This window comes from Diabrotica virgifera, chromosome 3, assembly GCF_917563875.1.
Source record: "Diabrotica virgifera virgifera chromosome 3, PGI_DIABVI_V3a".
Classification (NCBI taxonomy): domain Eukaryota; kingdom Metazoa; phylum Arthropoda; class Insecta; order Coleoptera; family Chrysomelidae; genus Diabrotica; species Diabrotica virgifera.
In genome coordinates, this window is record NC_065445.1 from 8050672 (window position 1) to 8071683 (window position 21012).

At 33.8% G+C, this 21012-nt stretch overlaps 1 protein-coding gene across 2 annotated transcripts in view; it reads right to left on the reverse strand.

The window, feature by feature from the left end:
• LOC114330203 (uncharacterized) overlaps positions 1-21012 on the reverse strand; it is a 76769-nt gene that overhangs the window by 49542 nt on the left and 6215 nt on the right. For both annotated transcript variants that reach the window (XM_050647799.1, XM_050647798.1), the window contains exons 4-9: positions 15832-15999; positions 13281-13463; positions 8023-8178; positions 7524-7971; positions 867-1235; positions 68-296 (exon numbers count right to left, since the gene is read on the reverse strand). In XM_050647799.1, the coding sequence (XP_050503756.1) occupies positions 68-296; positions 867-1235; positions 7524-7971; positions 8023-8178; positions 13281-13463; positions 15832-15999 (1553 nt within the window). The remainder of the gene's footprint in view (positions 1-67; positions 297-866; positions 1236-7523; positions 7972-8022; positions 8179-13280; positions 13464-15831; positions 16000-21012) is intronic.

The window sequence follows — 21012 nt, forward strand, 5'->3', positions numbered from 1 at the left end:
AAGATAGAAGAAGCTTATCGTGGAAGCAAACACTGTATAAATTAATATAATATTTCGATTGTCTTACCTTATTAATTCTGGTCGGTCTGGAGCTGGTAGCGACCTAATTATCGGTAATATCCTATTTCTAACCTCAGCTTCGGCGTTTCTTTTGATATTGGACAATAACTCGTCTGTGACCGTTCTGTTGGCATCTCTGCTTGACTCTCTGGTCGATGTGGAAGGATTTGGCTCTGAATTGATTTCTTCTTCGGTTTCGGTGCTCTCTTGTCTGTTCAAACCACTTGGACCTGCTTCTATAATACACATAGTTTGTAGAAAATAACAGAAAATAATAAGACTCAGCGCAATTTTAGCTCACTCTCCCCTATCCCGAAAAAACGTTATTTTTTCGTTTTTGTTCAATTTAAAAGTTTCAAAAAATTTACACGCATAGTTGAGGCTTTACCAAACTTTTCTATTTAAAAGCTTTGTTCCTGGACCAGTCCATGATTGGTTTCTGACTGATTCGCATACACAGTTAAGTTTTTAAGTGCTTGAAAATGGAACTGCGCGTGCGAAACAGTCAGAAACAAGTCATTGACTGTCTCCACGAACAAAACTTTTATAAACCCGTAGGTCAAATGTACATAACCTACAAATACATTTTTTTTACAAAAAATGTATTTGTTTAAATATTACATTAACGTCAAATTGTATTCGCCAAAAACTTCAGGGGACTACGCTAGGTGTCGCGTAACTCATGCACGGAGCGAATAGTTTAATAAAAATCACAAAAATGTGCTTGAAATGTTGATTTCAAACCATACCTTCCCCTTAATACCGAACAGAACAAAAAATATATATAAAAAACATATATAACTTACCCCTAACGTCGTCCGTTTGACTTCTCATCCTAAACTCCGACAAACTCCCAGTAGAAACTCTATCATTAGATATAACAGCGCCATCTCTGTCATCATTAATAGGAAACTCCTTCCTAACAGTTGACGTTTGCGTCTGCGCCGAATTAGTCTTTCCGTCTTTGCTGCTCTTCTTCGAAGATTTACTTTTTGTTCCGTTGCTCTTCTTAAGGCGTTTCTCCTTGGGTTCATTAGCGTCTTCCGCTTTGTGCTTCCGCGATTCCGACGTTTGAGTACCTCTGATTAGGGTGCTCGGTTTTTTTATCACCGAAAACATTCTGCTCGGAGTTAGAAGATTGTGAGCCGATTTCTGAGAAGCGCTAGGAGAAGGTTCTGAAACGAGAGTTACAATAAGTCGATATAAGGTTTGTTCCAACACAACGAGAAACCGTTCATGTAACGATCACCGTCCTGCGCAGTAAACAAAATAACCGATGGAACGCACGATATACAGACACAGAACGCATGGAACGTATTATTTTATAGTAACGTGATCGTTATATGACGGTTCTCGTTGTGTGGGAACAAACCTATAGTACATTGAAACGGTTTTTGCTCTAAATTTTAAAGAACCGCTTGAGTTTATATGAAATTTGGCATACACGTGGCTAACATGTCAAAGAAGAAAAGTGATATTGTACCGATGTATGCTTCTGCCCTGGGGGCGTGTTTTACCCCTTCTCGGGGGTTAAAAAATATACGTTCAAAATAAGTCCGGAAATGGATAAACCGACTGATTCTAAGTAACTTTTCTTCTATAGCATTTTTTCACTAAGTTAATAGGTACTTTTCGAGTTATTTGCGAGTAGATATGTTCATTTTTCAACACAAAAAACACGTTTTTGGGCGGTTTTTGCAAATAACTCAAAAATTAAGTATTTTATCGAAAAACGCATTTTTAGCAAAAATATAGCTTCTAAAAAAGTGAAACAAACGGTGTATGTAAGAACTCTCTAGACTAGTCTAGACCCAACACAAGCAAAGTTGTAGCTAATCAAAAATAGGTTCATATCGCGTCAAATTTCAAAGCGAATATTTCAACGTGAAATAATCTAAAAATTACGAACTTTTTGGGGAAAACTCATTTCAACTTTTTCTGAAGTGTTTAAAAAAATATTTAATAATGTTTTTTTTTAGTTTCTAACGTCAAAAGTAAGTAAGTTACACTCAAAATAAAGTTGGTCTCTTTTTTAATGGTCAAAAAAACTCGGGAAATCACCCCCTAATTAGCATCTTAAATCAAATGAATCGTTAGCGCTTCACAAGTTACTTTACTTAATTATGTATTATTTATATGATCTGTAGGTTTCATCGGTTCAGAGGCTTATTTTTTTTTAAATATGGTTTTAAAATATATTTTTTTAAATTATTAATTATCAGAAAAATGCTATTTTTCAAAATAACTTAAAATTTATTAGTGATACCAAAAATCACAAAGAGTAAAAAAATGTAGATCTTGCTTTTCTGAATATTTTGGATTTTTTGTTTTTCTGCAAGGCAAAAATTGGTTACGATATTGCTGTTCAAAATTTGCATACACTCGTGATTATTGACTAGTTCAAGCCCTTTCAACTACAGCCTCTTCAAAAGAAAGCATTTTGAACCGTTAAAACTTACAGATCATATAAACCAACGGTTCTCAACCTTTTTGAGCCATGTACAGTTCTTTTTATTATTTTTGGTACTACCTATATTTTTACATTGTATTATCAAGACTTACTAAGTACTACTATTTTAATTTTTTGTGTGTTTTGTGTACCACCGCAAATAATGATATTTGCCACCAGTGGTACATGTACCACAGAATGAGAACCGCTGTAAATCAACTACCTACACGAATGTGAGTACACAACCGCCTACACGAGTAAATCAACTTGTAAAGTGGTAACGATTAATTTCATTTGGGATACTAATTAGGGGGTGATTTTCACGATTTTTTTACCAAAAAAAAAAGGGACCGACTTGATTTTGAGCGTAAAAGTGAGTTATTTGCAAAAAACCACCTAAAAACGTGATTTTTTGTTGAAAAATGAACATATTTACTCGCATATAGCTCGAAAAGTATTAACTAAGTGAAAAAATTGTATAGAACAAAAGTTGCTTAGAATTAGTAAGTTTATTTATTTCCGGACTTATTCTGAACATATATTTTTCACCTCCGAGAAGAGGTGAAAGTCACCCCCATGGCAAAAGTACACATCGGCACAATATCACTTTTCTTCTTGGACATGTTACCTATGTATATGCCAAATTTCATGTCAATCTAAGCGGTTCTTTAAAATTTATAGGTTTTGCAATATTTTACCGTTAGTGAACGGACTAATAATGCTAGAGCTACGTTCAATAAGTTTTGTGGTTCGATAAAAAAACACAATTTTTTTACTTCTGCAAATCGGGACTTTTTTCACGAATTATTTCCTTAAGAGGCTATAGTAGCGATCAACAGGTAGCAACAAACGCGTTCCAAGATCGCGGCTCTTATTTTGAATATTTTGGCTAGATATTTGGCACACATATTCGTAATATAATAAAGAATGGCGGTACAGAGCCCAATTTCAGAAATATGTTAGAACGTGGAAATTACTCTATAACTAAATAAAATATTGAAAAAAGGAGCCTGTACCGCCATTAAGAAGAAAAAAAAAACTTTCTTCAAATAAACTTTTTTATCCCATGCCTAGATTTTGTGTAGTCTTGGAACTACTAAAATTTTTTATTTCTATCAAGAAATCGAACATATTATAACTAATAAACTAATTAGGCAACATAGAGAAATTATCAGTAGTAATTGCACAAGAGCTCTAAAATTATTGAATATTTCCCGAGTGACAGTTTTAATTTCACGAGCCGAAGGCGAGTGAAATTATGTCAGTGTCACGAGGGCAAAAATTCTATATTAATTTTAGAGATCGAGTTCAATTTGTTGCGATTATTTCATGAATAAAACTGTTCAAAACCAAAATGTTATTGTAATTTATTTATGTAAGTACAAATTAGTACAATTAAACACACAGTTGTTATAAATATTTGACGCTTGAAAGTTTTATATTTATCACTTTCATAGCAACGAAGGGCATCTGACGTAATATACTTGACGACGGGCAATTATCAAAAATTATCAATTTAATTTAGATTTCTGTAGCTTTCTATTGGTCAGAATCTCCTATGAATGAAATAATCACTGTCATTTTGACAAACCTGCGTCAGATTTTGTCTAATCTGTTCTGTCACCTTTATCGATATCTGTTCAGTGCAGTAGTGTGTTAATTTAAGAATTCGTTTTTGTTGTTTCATAGGAAAGTAGTGTTTATTGATAGTTAATTTATTATATATTTGTTGTTGTTGTATAAGTTGTTGGCCTCTTTGAAAGAATAGATTGTTGTTAATTGTGAGTTTTAGTTATATGTAGGTAAGTATATTTTACGTAAAAATACATATTTCGAATTCTAATGCGAGTATATAAAGTTTTAGGAGGATTTTTTATTCTAAAAATATTATCAATAGTTTAACAAAATGGAAAAAGTAAATCAAACGAAAAATAAAGTGAAACTTTTTTTTTTAAATAAAAAAAAAATAAAGTGAAACCTTCCAAGAAAAAGTCCATTAAAAACCGTACCAAAATTATGCGAAAATCGATATTTGTTTCGCTTCACAACAAAAAATGATTATTTATTATGTTTTATTATTAGATATTTCATGCAAATACCTTTCTAAATACCTATCTTAACATAAAATTTTCACCCATTTTGGTTTATTTTTATAAATATCTATTTATCAATAATAAAATCGTTTTCTATTACTTCCATTTAGCGCGACTATGAAATTGTCAAAATATTAATCTTACATAATGTCAAAGATTACCACTGCTGCCAAAGTTTATGATACTATCTCCGGAAGTTATATTTTGTTGCTACCTGTTGATCGCTACTGTTTACTCTTAAGCTGCTCTAAAAGGTTACAATCAACATCATCATTGGCTCTACAGCCCTTTCTGGGTCTTGGCCTGTTCCAGGATTCTTCTCCACTCTGATCTGTTTCGTGCTTTTTTTCTCCAGTTTTTTATTTTTAAGGTTTTTATATCATTTTCTATTTGTTCTAAATATCTCAGCTTCGGTCTTCCTCTTGTTCTTTTTCCTACTGGCATCTGTTTGAATATTTTGTTTGGTATTTCGCCTTCTTCCATTCTTTCTACATGTCCCATCCAACGCAGCCGTCCTATTTTAATGAATGTTATGATATCTGGATCCTGGTATATTTCGTATAGTTCAAAGTTGTACCTTCTTCGCCAAATTCCATTTTCTTTTGTGCCCTTATATATGTGTCGCAAGATTTTTCTTTCAAAGGTGGCTAGCAATGTTTCCTCTCTTTTAGTGAGTGTCCAGGTTTCTGAGCCGTATGTGAGTACCGGTCTTATTAGGGTTTTGTATATTTGGCATTTTGTTTTCCTTGCGACGTTGTCTGATCTTAGTTGCCGAATTAAGCCATGATAACTTTTATTGGCAATAAATATTCGCCTCTTCACTTCCTCTGCTACGTTATTATCAGATGTGACTAGGGATCCCAAGTATGTAAAGTTTTTTACCCCCTCAATGTTGTATTCTCCTATTGTTATATTTTGTGGCTGCCTTATTTCTGTGTTTTTACTTACCTGCATATATTTTGTTTTGTTCTGGTTGATTTTTAGGCCACTATTTTGTGCAGCTCGTTCTATCTGATTGAATGCCTCTATCATTTCTCTTCTTGATCTTGCGATTATGTCAACATCATCTGCAAATGCTAGTATTTGCACGCTTTTATTAATTATTGTTCCTCGAGTATTGACTGTTGTGTCCCTCATTATTTTCTCGAGTACAATGTTGAACAAGATGCATGATAGAGCGTCTCCCTGGCGTAGTCCCTTTTTCACATCTATTGTTTCCGTTAGTTCCTTTTTTTTCCGGATTTTACTTTCTACTTTTAGAGATTCTTTTATCAGTTCTATTAGTTGTGTTGGTATATTAAATTCTTTCATTGCTTTTATTAAGAATTCTCGGTTTATATTGTCATATGCGCTTTCGAAGTCTATGAAGAGATGATGTGTGTCGATGTTATGTTCACTTGTTTTTTCAAGGATCTGTCGTATTATTGTTTTATTATTAGATATTTCATGCAAATACCTTTCTAAATACCTATCTGAACATAAAATTTTCACCCATTTTGGTTTATTTTTATAAATATCTATTTATCAATAATAAAATCGTTTTCTATTACTTCCATTTAGCGCGACTATGAAATTGTCAAAATATTAATCTTACATAATGTCAAAGATTACCACTGCTGCCAAAGTTTATGATACTATCTCCCGAAGTTATATTTTGTTGCTACCTGTTGATCGCTACTGTTTACTCTTAAGCTGCTCTAAAAGGTTACAATAATATCTATAATTTATTGTTTCATCAGTTTGCAAGTAATCTACAAACAAAATTCCTCTCACATCACAAAAAACTGATGCTAATACCTTCTTTGCCGATTTCTGGACACTGAGTCGTTTCGGAGCAGATGAACCAGATTCAAACCACTCTTTAGCCTTTTGTTTTGATTCAAGATCATGGTGATAGACCCAAGTCTCATCCATAGTGATAAATCGATGCACAATATCTACTTTATCCAGTCGAAAACGCTCTAAATGTTGCTGATACAAGTCGCATTCGAATGTGTTTTTGTTCCCTTATTAGCAAATGCGGCACCTATTGTGACATAGCTTCCTGAAACCCAATACTTCAGTCAAAATATTGCTTACACCGCCCAATAAGATGCCTAGGCTGTTACTAAATCTCTTTCAGTCACTTGACGATTTTCCAATACCATATCCTGTATTTTTTTACGATTTCTGGTGTTGTTGCTGTTTTTGTCCTTGACGTTGTAACGGTACGAAAATCATTATCATTTTCGCTTCACCCTGTATTCTAAATTCGTTAAAATCATGTTTGTGTTTCAGAGAAAGATTGTTGAATTCTCACAAATCTATCACTTTAGAAATTGTACTGTATTATAAAACTTATCTATTCACGAGAAACAAGCATTTCTGCCGATGATTGATCCAATATCGTGAGAAACGAAAAACCTAAACTTCACGCAATACACAGTACAATTTCTAAAGCGATAGATTTGTGAGAATTCAACAATATTTCTCTGAAACGCAAACATGATTTTAACGAATTTAGAATACAGGGTGAAGCGAAAATGATAATGATTTTCGTACCGTTACAACGTAGATCATCTTCAAGGCTTGTACGACCACGTATAGATTCATCAATCGATCTTTCTACTGTACTAATTGAAGGCAAAGAGTCCTTATACACTTTCAACATTATTTGTTCATAAATATCCTTTGCTTTTAAACCATCCAAAAATAAAAATTCAATTAGTGCACGACACTTGATTGTTTCAATTGTAAAAAATACTGTGACACGTCAATACTAAATGGCTTGTAAACAAAAAATGAATTGACAGATTGAAATGAAACTTCACACCTGTTCATATGAAGAGAGTAGGTATCAACATAACAAAAAAATAGTCTAGTAGCAACGCCCTCTCTTATTGAACCGCAAAACTTATTGAACAACCTAGTACTTTACTTACCAGTCACTGAATCGACATGTCTTGTGCTACCGGAACTACCGGGCAAAGTTTCGTCCAAAACCCTCTCGGCTGGTGTTTTAGACGATTGAGTTTCAGCGGTACCACCGCTAGTGCTAGGTCCAGATGCACTAGTAGCAAACGTAATGGGTCTAGAGGGTCTAGCTACTACTACTAGGCCACTACTACCAGGTCTAGGACTACCATCACTGCTATATCCAGAGGTACCACTACTGCTCCGACCAATTGGACCGGCGGTAGCACTACTGGTGCTAGGTCTGGAGCTACTGCTGGCGATAGGTTCGAAAACGCCAGATCTAGGGCGATTTTGTGCAGTACCACTGGTACTTGGCTGTGACGTGTCGCTGGTGCTGGCTTGCGATTCGGATGTTTGGGTACCGCTGTTGTTAAACCACAAATCAGGCTCCATTGGATCTGTGCCTCTATCAATCTGTAAAAATCGACGATACAATCATCCCTGGGAAATAATTAAGACACTTACCATTGTGGGAGATCTGTAGAGCTGGAGATACCTATGAACTAATTGTTCATATTCTTTTACTAGAGTTCTGTAGCACATTGAGATTCTTCTTTCTCTCTCGGGATAGCTTAAAGAGTCTCTGGGGTTTGTAGTTGTGGTAGCATCGGAGCTGGAAGGCTGAAAGTGGAAGGCATGGTTAAAGAATGAGGAACAAGGAAATACAAATACATATTATGTTATGCAGACGACGCCGCATTAATCGCCGAGACAGAAGACGATCTCCAAAGATTAACACGCATCTTCAATACAACAGCCAAGAAATACAATATAATAATATTAGCAGAAAAAAACCAAATGTATGACAACATCTAAATACCCACTACGATGTAAAATTGAAATTGATGGAGAAAAATAATAAAGCAGGAAGCAAGGTTTAGATATCTGGGAATAGATATAACTAGTTACGGAGATGTTGAAGAAGAAGTACAACAAAGCTTAAAAGCAAGTAAACCGGCGGGATCTCTTAATGACACAATCTGGAAGAACAAACATCTAACACAAGACACAAAAGCAAGAATAAAAATACCAGGTTTTTGTATAAGGTATATTTTAAAATGCCCTAAATAAGGGTCACAATACAAAACGTTTTCGGATTAAGAAATCCATCATCAGTGATTAAAAGTCAAAAATTGCATGCCTGAGCCACCAAAATGTATTGGGTAAAAACCCTTTAAATGTAAACGATTAAGTTGTTTTCCATTTCTGTATTTACTAGTTGGCCATTGAAATCCAATATGTGAGGTTTTCTCCAAAAAAAAAAATTCCAACCACGTGGGATGAGTCCTGTGTTGCCCTGGGTAACATCCAGGCATATCTTTAACAGCACATGAATTTTATATAAATATGTAAAACAACTTAATCGTTTACATTTAAAGGGTTTTTACCCAATACATTTTGGTGGCTCAGTGTATAAATTTCGTGGGGCTCAGTGGAGGCTGTTCTTCAGAGAGAATGGAAACACCAAATAGTAATGCGAGAATTTATTAATGAGACCTACACTAAGGGTGGTTACCCCGGGAGAACTTTGAGTACTGACTTATGTCTTATTCGCGTTTCAGTTGAAGACTCTATTTGCTACATATTGAATGTATGAAGGAATGAAGTTAGAGGCACCTCTGGCCTGATCGAAGTGATTCTTGAGAATGATTCTAAATGTGTATTCTTTCTCAGCGGTGGCACTTAGTATTGGTGTCAAGCCACGCGCTGAGTATATTTACAAATATTGAGAACAAAGAAATATATTTGATCATCAAATTAAATAATGCAATTGCCCGAATTATTATTTACAATTTATAATTCGTGAACTAAATTAGAGACCCGTACATGTAATTATATAATAACAAATTGGTTCATGTCATACACGGGGTGATAAAAATATACTGTTCAATATCGGATATGAATAATGAATGTTTGATATTGGACACTCAGGCATGCAATTTTTGGCTTTTAAACACTGATGGTGGATTTCTTAATCCGAAAACGTTTTGTATTGTGACCCTTATTTAGGGCATTTTAAAATATACCTTTTACAAAAACCTGGTATTTTTGTGATTTATGGTATGGGCCATTCCATTTCAAATCACTCAATTTTGGAGCAAAAAAAATTTTGGACCTCCGTTTTGTCTGAAAATTGGTATATAGCTTCTACGGGACGTAAAAATAAGATATTTAAGGTCAAAAAATTTTCTTCTTATTTTTTTCTCAAAATGTTATTTTATGCGATTTTACAGTGATTTGGTGTTCAAACACCATTTTGGTATTGGGACCGTGCAAGTTCGGCAAAGCGACCTCTATTTCTACGCTCTGTACTTTTATTCGCACTTTTAATTATATTGGCCAATTATATTAGTCCTGGTTGCTGGATAATTGTCAAGGCCATAGTCCAAAAAAATAATAAGAAGAAAAAATAAGATGCAGGTTATGTTATGCAAACATAATCAATTGTATGTAGTAAATAAAATTAGTTATTAAAATGCAGTACTGCAAGCAAAATACAATTAATTAAATTTACCTTTATATAATAATTGCATATCATATCAATATTGTGGAGCAATATATAATGTTTCTGCTTCAATGACAGAAGGTATGAAATATACGTCAATTTGACAATTTCAATTGACAATATGAATTATTTAAGATAGTTGCAATATTTCTCCGCGACTCGCGCACGGTCGTTTCTCGTTTCCCTTTCCAAGTACTTGCACACCGCGAATACATTTGGTATACAAATTTGCATTTTCTATCGTAAAGCATCAATGGAAAACATAATATTTTAATAGAAGGGACTCAAAAATGTCATTATAACAAGTTACTTTGATTCAAAACAAGCTTTTGATCAAATTTTATAGTGTAGAAAACGTTAAAATACCGTTTTTTACATTTTTCTCCATTCCCAAAATACATCATAATCGATTTGGCTGAAAATTTGCCCACAGATAGACAAAACATAGGACTTTAAGTGGTGAGAAGGATTTGAATTATATTACAATACCAAAAAAGTTACATGCAATATTATAGTCAAAAATAAAGGCGTCTACTGTAAGTACAATTAACTCGAAAATATCGACCTCACGACAAAAATTGTTAAAAAGAAATTGTAATAATTGTAAATACGATTTATTTGGAACAATTTCAGTTCCTACCATTTTTGTCGAAAATTTAAAAATGGCGGAGATATTGAGCAAACAGGTTCTCCTTTAAAATCAAGATGGCTGCTAACGTAACGGAGGAATTCATTCGTGATTTTAAATTTAGGCTACTATTGACTCCCCTAAAGATCAGAAAAATAAAATTTTGGGCAGCTCGGCATTCAAGGTCAAATGCTATCCCGACTGGACTAATATATAATTTTGAGTCTGATATTACTGCATGTAACTTTTTTGGTATATAATTCAAATCCTTCTAACCACTTAAAGTCCTATCTTTTGGCTATCTGTGGGCAAATTTTCAGCCAAATCGATGATAATGTATTTTGGGAATGGAGGAAAATGCAATAAACGGTATTTTAACGCTTTTTACACTATAAAATTGATCAAAAACTTGTTATATTCAAAATAACTTGTTATAATGCCATATAATGACATTTTTGAGTCCTTTCTATTAAAATATTATGTTTTTTATCGATACTTTACGACAGAAAATGCAAATTTGTTTAAATAAACACCAAATCACTGTAAAATCGCATAAAATAACATTTTGAGAAAAAAAGAAGAAGATTTTTTGACCTTAAATATCTTATTTTTACGTCCCGCAGAAGCTATATACCAATTTTCAGACAAATCGGAGATCCAAAATTTTTTGCCTGAGTGATTTGACATGGAATCTACCGTATACTACAGGAAGTTTATTTTCCTCGTGGATTTTTTAAAAGCAAGAATCTATAAAGCAGTAATTAGACCTATATTGAAATACACGGCGGAGACAAGACCTGACACATCTAAAACAAAACGACTACTAGAAACAACAGAGATGAAAATACTTCGACGAGTATCAGGGAAAAGTCTGTTGGATAGGGAGAGAAGCGAAAACATAAGAAGAGCATGCAATGTAGAAGACATAAATGAATGGGTGACAAAACGGAAACAGGAGTGGAACGAACACATTAGTAGAATGGCAGAGGATAGGATAGTACGAATAGCACGAGGTAAGTCATCAAATGGACGAAGTATTGGCAGACCAAGAAAAAGATGGTGCGATAATTTAAACAATTTAGGAAGCTAATATTGAAGAAGAAACAGGCCTTAAAGCCTACATACAAGAAGGAAGAAGAAGATACATTTTTCGTAATTGTGTATGTGTACAGTAGAACGTCGATAATCCGGACGTCAAAAATCCGGACCGTCAATAATCCGGATTTGTATCTAGCAAAAATATCAGATTCTTTTAAAACGAATTTAGAACTTCGCTGCGAAAAAACCAACCTCTACTGCAATTCAAAAACCTTTTACCCATTTTTTTAAAAGCTCAAATAGTGTCTAATGTTTTTACTGTACTTACAGATGTTGCTATAAATAAATTACAATACAGTGTTTGAACATAAAAAAATGTTTTGATTAACTTTACCTCTAGACACTTGACTATATAAGAGAAAATATGAAATTTTAAAATGTTCGTTGTATATAAATGTGTATACTGGCCTTTTTTGAAGTTATACTGCTTTAGGCGCGATTGAGATGGAGGGTGAATTTATATTGATCTGCGCGCATGCGCACACCGACAGTATGGTATTAGTCGTTATTCTGATTGGGTGTTGAAATAATCTGTCAATAATAAATAATTGTTCAATATGAAGGTAAACAAATGTATAATATATTAGTTTTATTGTTGTGAGGACAGAAACAAAAAAGTTTATAATTGTAGTGACATTTAAATAGTTTTTAAAAGCAACAGGTACGTAATAATTGTAAATGTATCATAGGTACCTACCTATTTGAACCTACCAAAATACATAGTATGTAATACTTTTATTTACATAATTTGATTACCATCAAAATTTCTAACAATGTTCACCTAATATATTGTTTTCTTACTCTATGTTTTGTTGTATTTTTTCAATTCTAAATCATTTCAATTCAAAATCAAAATAATTTAATTTAATTCAAAAATGTCAAAAGCTTAATCCGTTTATGTTAGTCGATCTTCGCACATAATGACACATTGCCTCCGTGGCGAAGCGTTTAAGGCGAATGAACCCCAATATACCAACCACGCTGATAGCTGGTTCGAATCCCAATAAAAACTTTTATTTTTTTATTTTTTTTTATACATTTTATGATTGTAAGTATATTTATTATATAATTTTATTTTCAGAAAATACGTATTTAGTTAAAAAAATTTCCGACAATTAATGTTCAGAAATCATTTGTGGCATTTTTAATGTATTTGTGTGTGTTTTATTCTTTTATTATTTTAATTTTTGGCAGTGTTTTAATAAAAATGTTTGAGAAGTAGTAAGTATAAATTAGTTTAATATTTAAATAAAATATAAAAAAAAAGTATATTAATTTCGTTTAAATCATATAATAGAAGTATAACTTCTTACGTGCGTACAAAGTACACACACATTCTTTTTTTTTTAGATAATTTCGATAATCCGGATAATTTGATAATCCGGATGGGGTCCGGTCCCAATTAATCCGGATTATTGACGTTCTACTGTATATACATAAGACGTTCTTTGGGATAAATCTACAAAAAAATCGAGAAAGATTGTTACTTACTTGATTTTGGTTAGCGAACCGGTCAGCAAGTCGTTGGGTTATTCGTCGTCTGTAAGGGCTGGCGTTCCAATCTTGTCTAGGTACCGGTACCGGCGCTCTCACCATTTCCCACCTCGTCAATGGACCATTCGCTATACCTGTTATCAACTTGTGACCTAAGCTATCAAACGCTACATAACGAACCTGCAAAGAAAATCGTATGAGTGAAGTAAAAGACAGACGTACTCTAACATGATAATTTATTGTTTTACTCCAACGACCGGTTACGCCCTCTAAAATTTGCAGAGCATCATCAGGTCAATGGTTACAAGTAAACTAAATGCTACAAATAAAAAACTAGAGTTAAAACATTGTCTGGTTGTTATCAAATACTATAAGATAAGATCAAGACAATATTTAAAAATATATATAAATTACAACCACAGACAAACACATATGCACGCACTTCTTCTTCTTAAAGTTCCCTCTCCTATCGGAGGTTGGATATCATAATGGCTATGGTCACTTTGTTGGCTGCTGCTTTGAATAGTTGTAATGAACTACAGTTAAACCATTCTCTAAGGTTCCTCAGCCAGGAGATGCGTCTTCTTCCTTGGATCCTTCCTTGCATAATAATTCTCAGTAACTCATATTTTTCTCTTCTGGTAATGTGACCCAAATATTCCAGTTTTCTAGTTTTTATACTTTTCATAATTTCTAACTCCTTATTTAAACGTCGTAGCACTTCAACATTGGTAATACTTTGAACCCACTGAATTTTCAATATTCTTCTATAACACCACATTTCGAACGCTTCTATTCTTCTTATGTGTTGTTTCTTCAATGTCCAAGCTTCCATTTCGTATAGCAATATAGAAAATATGTAGCATTTTAGAGCCCTGAATTTGAGAGGCAACTGAAGGTCTTTGTTTGTAAGCAGTGTCGTCATTTTTATAAATGCTTGCCTTGCAGTTTCAATTCGGACTTTAATTTCTTTGCTTTGGTCATTTTTGTCATCAACCCAGGTTCCCAGATATTTGTATGTCTTAACTTTTTCTATTTGGGTTTGCTCTATCATTAACCTTTCATTTCCATGTTCTGTTTTTGAGACAATCATAAATTTAGTTTTTTTCTTAATTATTTTTAGTCCGTATCGAATGCAATAATCGTTAATTCTATCTAGCAATTATTGTCGCGATTCCAGGGTGTCTGCCATTATAACGGTGTCATCAGCGAATCTTATGTTATTTACTATTCTTCCGTTTATAGAGATTCTATCACTTAGCTCCGCTATCGCTTCCTGAAGTATGGCTTCACTGTACAGGTTAAACAGTAGCGGCGACAGAACACAACCCTGTCTACCCCTCTCTTTATATCAATATTCTCGGATTCTTGTTCTTCTATCTTTATATTGGCCTTTTGATTCCAATACAGATTGATGATAATTCGTAAATCTCGTCTGTCTATATCTCTGTTTTTCAATAATTCTATTAGTTTTTCATGTTGGACCCTGTCGAACGCTTTTTCGAAGTCGATGAAACAGGAATAAATATCCAGGTTCATATCTAAGCATCTTTGAGAGAGGACATTAAACGCAAACAATGCCTCTCTTGTTTTAAGTCCTTTGCGGAACCCAAATTGGGTATCATCCATATCATATTCTAGCTTTCTGTATAATCTTCCATGAATCACCTTTAGAAATATTTTGAGGGTATGGCTTATTAGTGATATTGTCCTATAGTCCGAACAATCTTTGGCATATATTGTTTTTGGTATTGTTACAAAGGTGGACACCAACCATTCCTGAGGGATTTTTCCGGTTTTATATACTTCATTAAACAGATCCAGTAGTACCGGTAGAGTTTCATCGTCTAGACATTTCAGTAATTCCGCAGGTATTTCGTCTGGACCTAGTTTTTCCGTTTTTTTTTGCGTTTCGTATTGCTTATGTGTTGTATATGCACGCACTTTCGTATTGTATATGCACGCACACATACAAGTAAACACTCATATGTCCGAAAACACATGCAAATGTATGTGGTCTATGATTGCGCAATGTAAACGTGTTGTACTTACAGGCCGTTCAAGGAGTGATTTCTAAAGATTTCAATAACATGACTTCTTGCTCAAATTATGCTAATAGGGAATTTATTTGATAGATGAGCAATGCTGCATAGGTTAACAAGTGTATGGGCAAGTCTTGAGGGTAGAGAGAAAAGTGGCGAAAGACAGCCAACAAAGTTGTTGGTTGTCTTTCGCCACTTTCTCTCTCTCTCTCTCTCTCTCTCTCTCTCTCTCTCTCTCTCTCTCTCTCTCTCTCTACCCTCAAGAACTTGCCCAGACAATGTTCTAACTCTGGTTTTTTATTTGTAGCATTTAGTTTACTTGTAACCGTTGATCTGATGATGCTCTGCATATTTTAGAGAGCGAAACCAGTCGTCGAAGTAAAACAATAAATGATTGTGAGTATGTCTGTCTTTTACTTCATTCAAAATGAACTTGCATATGCAACCCATACAACATTTTAAAATCGTATGAATACGTAAGTAGATCAGGAATTGGCATCATTTACCTTTTCTTTTAGGGTGTACGTTGAACGACTGGCAAAGGGATCCGGTTTACTCCAATCCCAGAAATGTACACAGTTGCCGGTGGCTATAGCTAACACTCTATCGTTCGGATGAAACGCTAAAGAGGCTATGACAGTGTGGTTGATAGCCGTCCATACTTCGCTGCCTCCCTAAAAAAAATCAAAATTAAAAGCTTTCACAGCAACCCATTTCATCACCGATACCATTATTTAAAAAAGAATAGTTGGTCAACGCAATGAATAAATTTGTTTCATTCTAATTGAGACAGTCACCAGATGTCCCCACAATTTCTGTCAGGGTCGCAACGTCAAAATGCATAGACACCAAGTTGGATACGATCCTATTCATAATACCCCAACTCGCATACATATTAAAAAAATAAATATATATGGAAGAATATATTTAGAAATTGAATTAATGATGTCATGCTATTATATGTATAATGTATAGTAGCATGATATCGTTTATTCAATTTCTAAATATATTCTTCCATATTTATTTTTCTTAATATACAGGATGTCCAGAAACTCTACCGACAAACGAAGACAGGACATTCCTCAGATAATTTTAAGACAATTTAACCCAATTCACCTAGTCCGAAAATGCTTCCTAAGGGTGCTAGAGCTCTTTGAAGATGGCGTCTTGTAATTAGTTTTTCTTAAATACCTCCAAAACGCTTCTAATTAGAAGAACGAAAATTGGTACGCATATTTATCTTCCAGAGATAAATCAATTCCATTCATTGCGAATTTCTAGTACCGGTTATAGGCGTCCGTTTTGGGTAGGGCAACGGTTATTTTATCGCATAACTTTTTTGTTTTTAACTTTTAAGCATTTTTGATACTGGATTATTAAATTGTGAGGTATTCTAGTACTAAAAGGTACTCTTGCTTTAAGTCGGTAGGACACACCATTTTCTAGAAAAATCGATTTAAAATTTTTTGTTTTTTGAGTTTAAAAAAAAATGAAAAATTTTTCAAAATAAAACGGTGCATTTTACCAACAGCAAGAGTTACATTTAATACTAGATTACCTCATAATTTAATAATCTCGAGCCAAAAATGCTTAAAATTAAAAACAAAAAAGTTATGCGATAACATAACCTTTGACCTACCAAAAACGGACGCATATGACCGTTACTAGATATTCGCAATTAATGAAATCGATTCACATCTGGAATATAAATAAACGTACCAGTTTTCGATTTTTCAAATAGTTTTTTTTTTTATTTTTTTTGGGAATTCAAAAAACGAAAAATTTTCAAATTGATTTTTCTAGAAAATGGTGTATCCTATCGACTTAAAGCAAGAGTACCTTGTTGTACTAAAATTACTCATAATTTAAAAATCCAGAGTCAAAAGTGCTTAAGACTTAAAGAAAAAAGAGTTATGCGATAAAATAACCGTTGCCCTACCCAAAACGGACGCATATGACCGGTACTAGAAATTCGCAATGGATGGAATAGATTTATCTCTGGAAGATAAATATGTGTACTAATTTTCGTTTTTCTAAATGGAAGCGTTCTGGAGGTATTTAAGAAAAACTAATTACAAGATGCCATTTTCAAAGAGCTCTAGCTCTCTTGGGAAGCATTTTCGGACTAGGATATTGAGTTAAAATGTCTTAAAATTATCTGAGGAATCTCCTGTCTTCGTTTGTCGGTAGAGTTTCTGGACACTCTGTATATGCGAGTTGGTGTGTTATGAATAGGGTCATATCCAACTTGGTGTCTATGCATTTTGGATCTCTCATAGTTACGCGTGACTTTGCAACCCTGACAGAAATGGTCGTGACACCGAGTGACTGTCTCAATTAGAATCAAACAAATTTCATTACGTTGACCAACTATTTTTTTTTAAACAATGCCTATACTACATAGTATTTTTGTTTCAGATTTGTCCACTGATGACACAACAAACTCAGCCCTATATGCAGACATACACTGTAGCCAAAAACAACATGAAGATTGTCGAGAGACATGAAAACCACCAAGAGGAATTGCAGACTACACAGACAAATGGAAGATAAAGATCAACATAAAGAATACCAGTTCATCATCTTTAGACAGCAGACCGTACTAACCCGAGAAGAATAATTAACGATATTAATGACAGAATGTCAGAAGTCATCAAGTACACAGGAGTCCTTTTCGACAGAGGATTAAACTTCACAAAACACACTCAGAAAGTCAAGAAAAAGGCATGAGTGGCGACATGTGATATTATTATGCAGTCCCAGTATGATGTTCAAGCTGTTCTCCCAGCAGAGACCAGTTAGAAGAAACTTGTACAGAAAACAGAAAGGGTATGTTACTGGTTATTCGATGGATTGTCAAGGCCAGACAGAGTTTCAATCGCAACCATCCAAGAAAGGCTTCAGTACACACCACTAACATAGTGGCTGTGAACAGGGCCAGAAAAAAAAATACCAGATCCTTTGTAACAGGTACCTATATTTTAAATTCCCTAAATAAGGGTTACAAAAAATCACATAACGTTTTCGGATTAAAAAATCCATCATCAGGGTTAATAAAAGTTTTAAAATAACTATAGTCCAATTAGTTAGGAAAAGTAATTTAAAATGTTGACAAAGATTAAAAATACAAGAGGTCATACTTACAATAATGTGCATGCCTGAGCCACCAAAATGTTTTGGGTAAAACCCCTTTAAATGTTGAAAAGTATTCATCATCATCATTCTCTTTGCCTTATCCCTATGCGGGGTCGGCTTCCCTAATTGCATTTCTCCACACAATTCATCTTGGGTCATATCAATGTTAATCCCCTTTACCAACATGTCCTGCCTTATCGTCTCCCCCCAGGTCTTCTTTGGTCTTCCTCTCCTACTTCTTCCAGGAATCTGCACTTCAGCTATTCTTCATATTGGGTGATTGACGTCTCGACGTTGAACATGACCAAACCATCTTAACCTATGCTCTCTCATTTTGGCATCAATTGGTGGCATACCTAGACTTCCCCTAATATACTCATTTCTAATTTTATCCTTCTTTGTCACTCCACTCATCCATCTAAGCATTCTCATTTCCGCCACATGCATTCGTTGTTCCTCTTTCTTTTTCACTGCCCAACATTCAGTTCCGTACATCACAGCCGGTCTCATGGCTGTTTTATAGAATTTTCCCTTCAGCTTCATTGGAATTTTTCTGTCACACAACACACCACTCGCTTCTTTCCACTTCATCCATCCAGCCCTAATTCTACTGCATGCATCTCCATCTATTTCTCCATTACTCTGTAATACCGATCCTAGATACTTAAAACTATTGCTTTTCACAATCATTTCACCATCCAAAGATACCATTTTATTTGTAGTAACTCCATCTTTAAATGAACATTCCAAATACTCTGTTTTTGTCCTACTAAGTTTTAAACCTTTTTCCTCCAGAGCTTGTCTCCACTGTTCCAGTTTTTTTTCGAAGTCTCTTTCAGTATTTCCTATTAACACTACATCATCAGCATATATTAGGCACCATGGAATGCTACCCTGTAGTTTCGCTGTTATCTGGTCCAAAAGTAATGAGAATAAATAAGGACTAAGCACCGAGCCTTGGTGCAATCCTGCTTTCACCTGAAATTTATCAGTCTGTCCCACACCTGTCCTGATAAATGTTGAAAACTATAATATATAAATATAATATATAATATGTAGTACAATATTATGTACTACATATTTTTAATATTATTTAGCGATGTTGCAAACATTCCTGGATATTATCCAGGACAACACAGGACTCTTCCCACGTGGTTGGAATTTAAAGAGGATTGAAACCTCACATATTGTGAGTTGAATGGCAACTAGAAAGACCAGAAAATTCTTCCACTAGGCCACAAGAAGACTCCTTAAGACCAGGGATATCCTTACCAGAAACAGAGTGCAGAGAATACATTGTGAAACCCACAGATCATCTAATCGCCATCTGAAATTGACCATCTAATCAATAATTTGTCATAAGTGTTTACAAAGCATTTCAGTCTTTTTCAATTTTTAAATAATAACTTCCTAATATATGTAAGTAAAAAAGACAGTTTATCTGAAGAAAAACGAAACCAAACTGTCTATTTTGTATGGAATCTTAAAGATTGTTTAAAATCCACTTTGGGACGCAATCAGCGACATCTCTTAAATAAAAGCGAAAAGTCTCAGATACAGAATTCACCATTATAATAAAAATTAAAATGATAAATAATTATTTAAATCTGGAAACTTTTCTTGTTGGGAACTTCTTTCTTACTCTGGGCTAATTAGCAAAATAGAAGGAAAAGTTATTTACCAGCAATTTTATTGTTGGAATCGAATCTTATGATTATATATATTAATAATATGGGTATGCAAAGTCCGCAGATAGTGTGCTGTGCTTCTTTTTTTATAAACAAAATGGCGCCCGAAAATCGTGTTTTTTCCAATTTTTGCTCTATAACTCCAAAGATTTTAACCCTACACCAAAAACACTCAAATAAAAATTCACCGCAATTAAATTCTGCATAGAGACGTGTCTTTCCCGATTTACTTCGACGAAAATTTTCCCCGGAAAATGCGGGTTTTTCCAACAAAAGCTTTAATTTTCAACTAAAATTTTAGATAAGTAATTGTTTATCAATAATTACATAACTTGGTAATATAAAAGCACTTTTCGCATAGATTATAATTCCAGAAGCCGATGGAAATTTAATGAACAGTTTAGCAACAATTGAATTGTTAATTAAAAATTTACGGTTGCTATAATAACCACAATAATTAAGATACATAATAATAACTATGGTTTTTGTATAAAACAACACTGTACCTATCTAATGTAGTTTACAGAATTGAAATTGGCCTTTTTAGGTTAAAATTAAACGTTTTTTCTTTTAGAAGATACGTCCTGCCGCTTTTTTTCCAATACCGTTTTCATGATTTAATTGAATTTAATATTTCCCGAGATATTCTATTTGTTTATAAGCCAAAAAATTGTTTATAATTCTAAAATATTCCTGAGACCGCTTAAATAGTCCAATTTCAATTCTGTAAAGTACATTAGATAAGTACAGTGTTTGTTTATACAAAAATCATAGTTATTTTTATGTATCATAATTATTGTGGTTATGATAACGACCGTAAATTTTTAATTAACAATTCAATTGTTGCTAAATTGTTCATTCAAT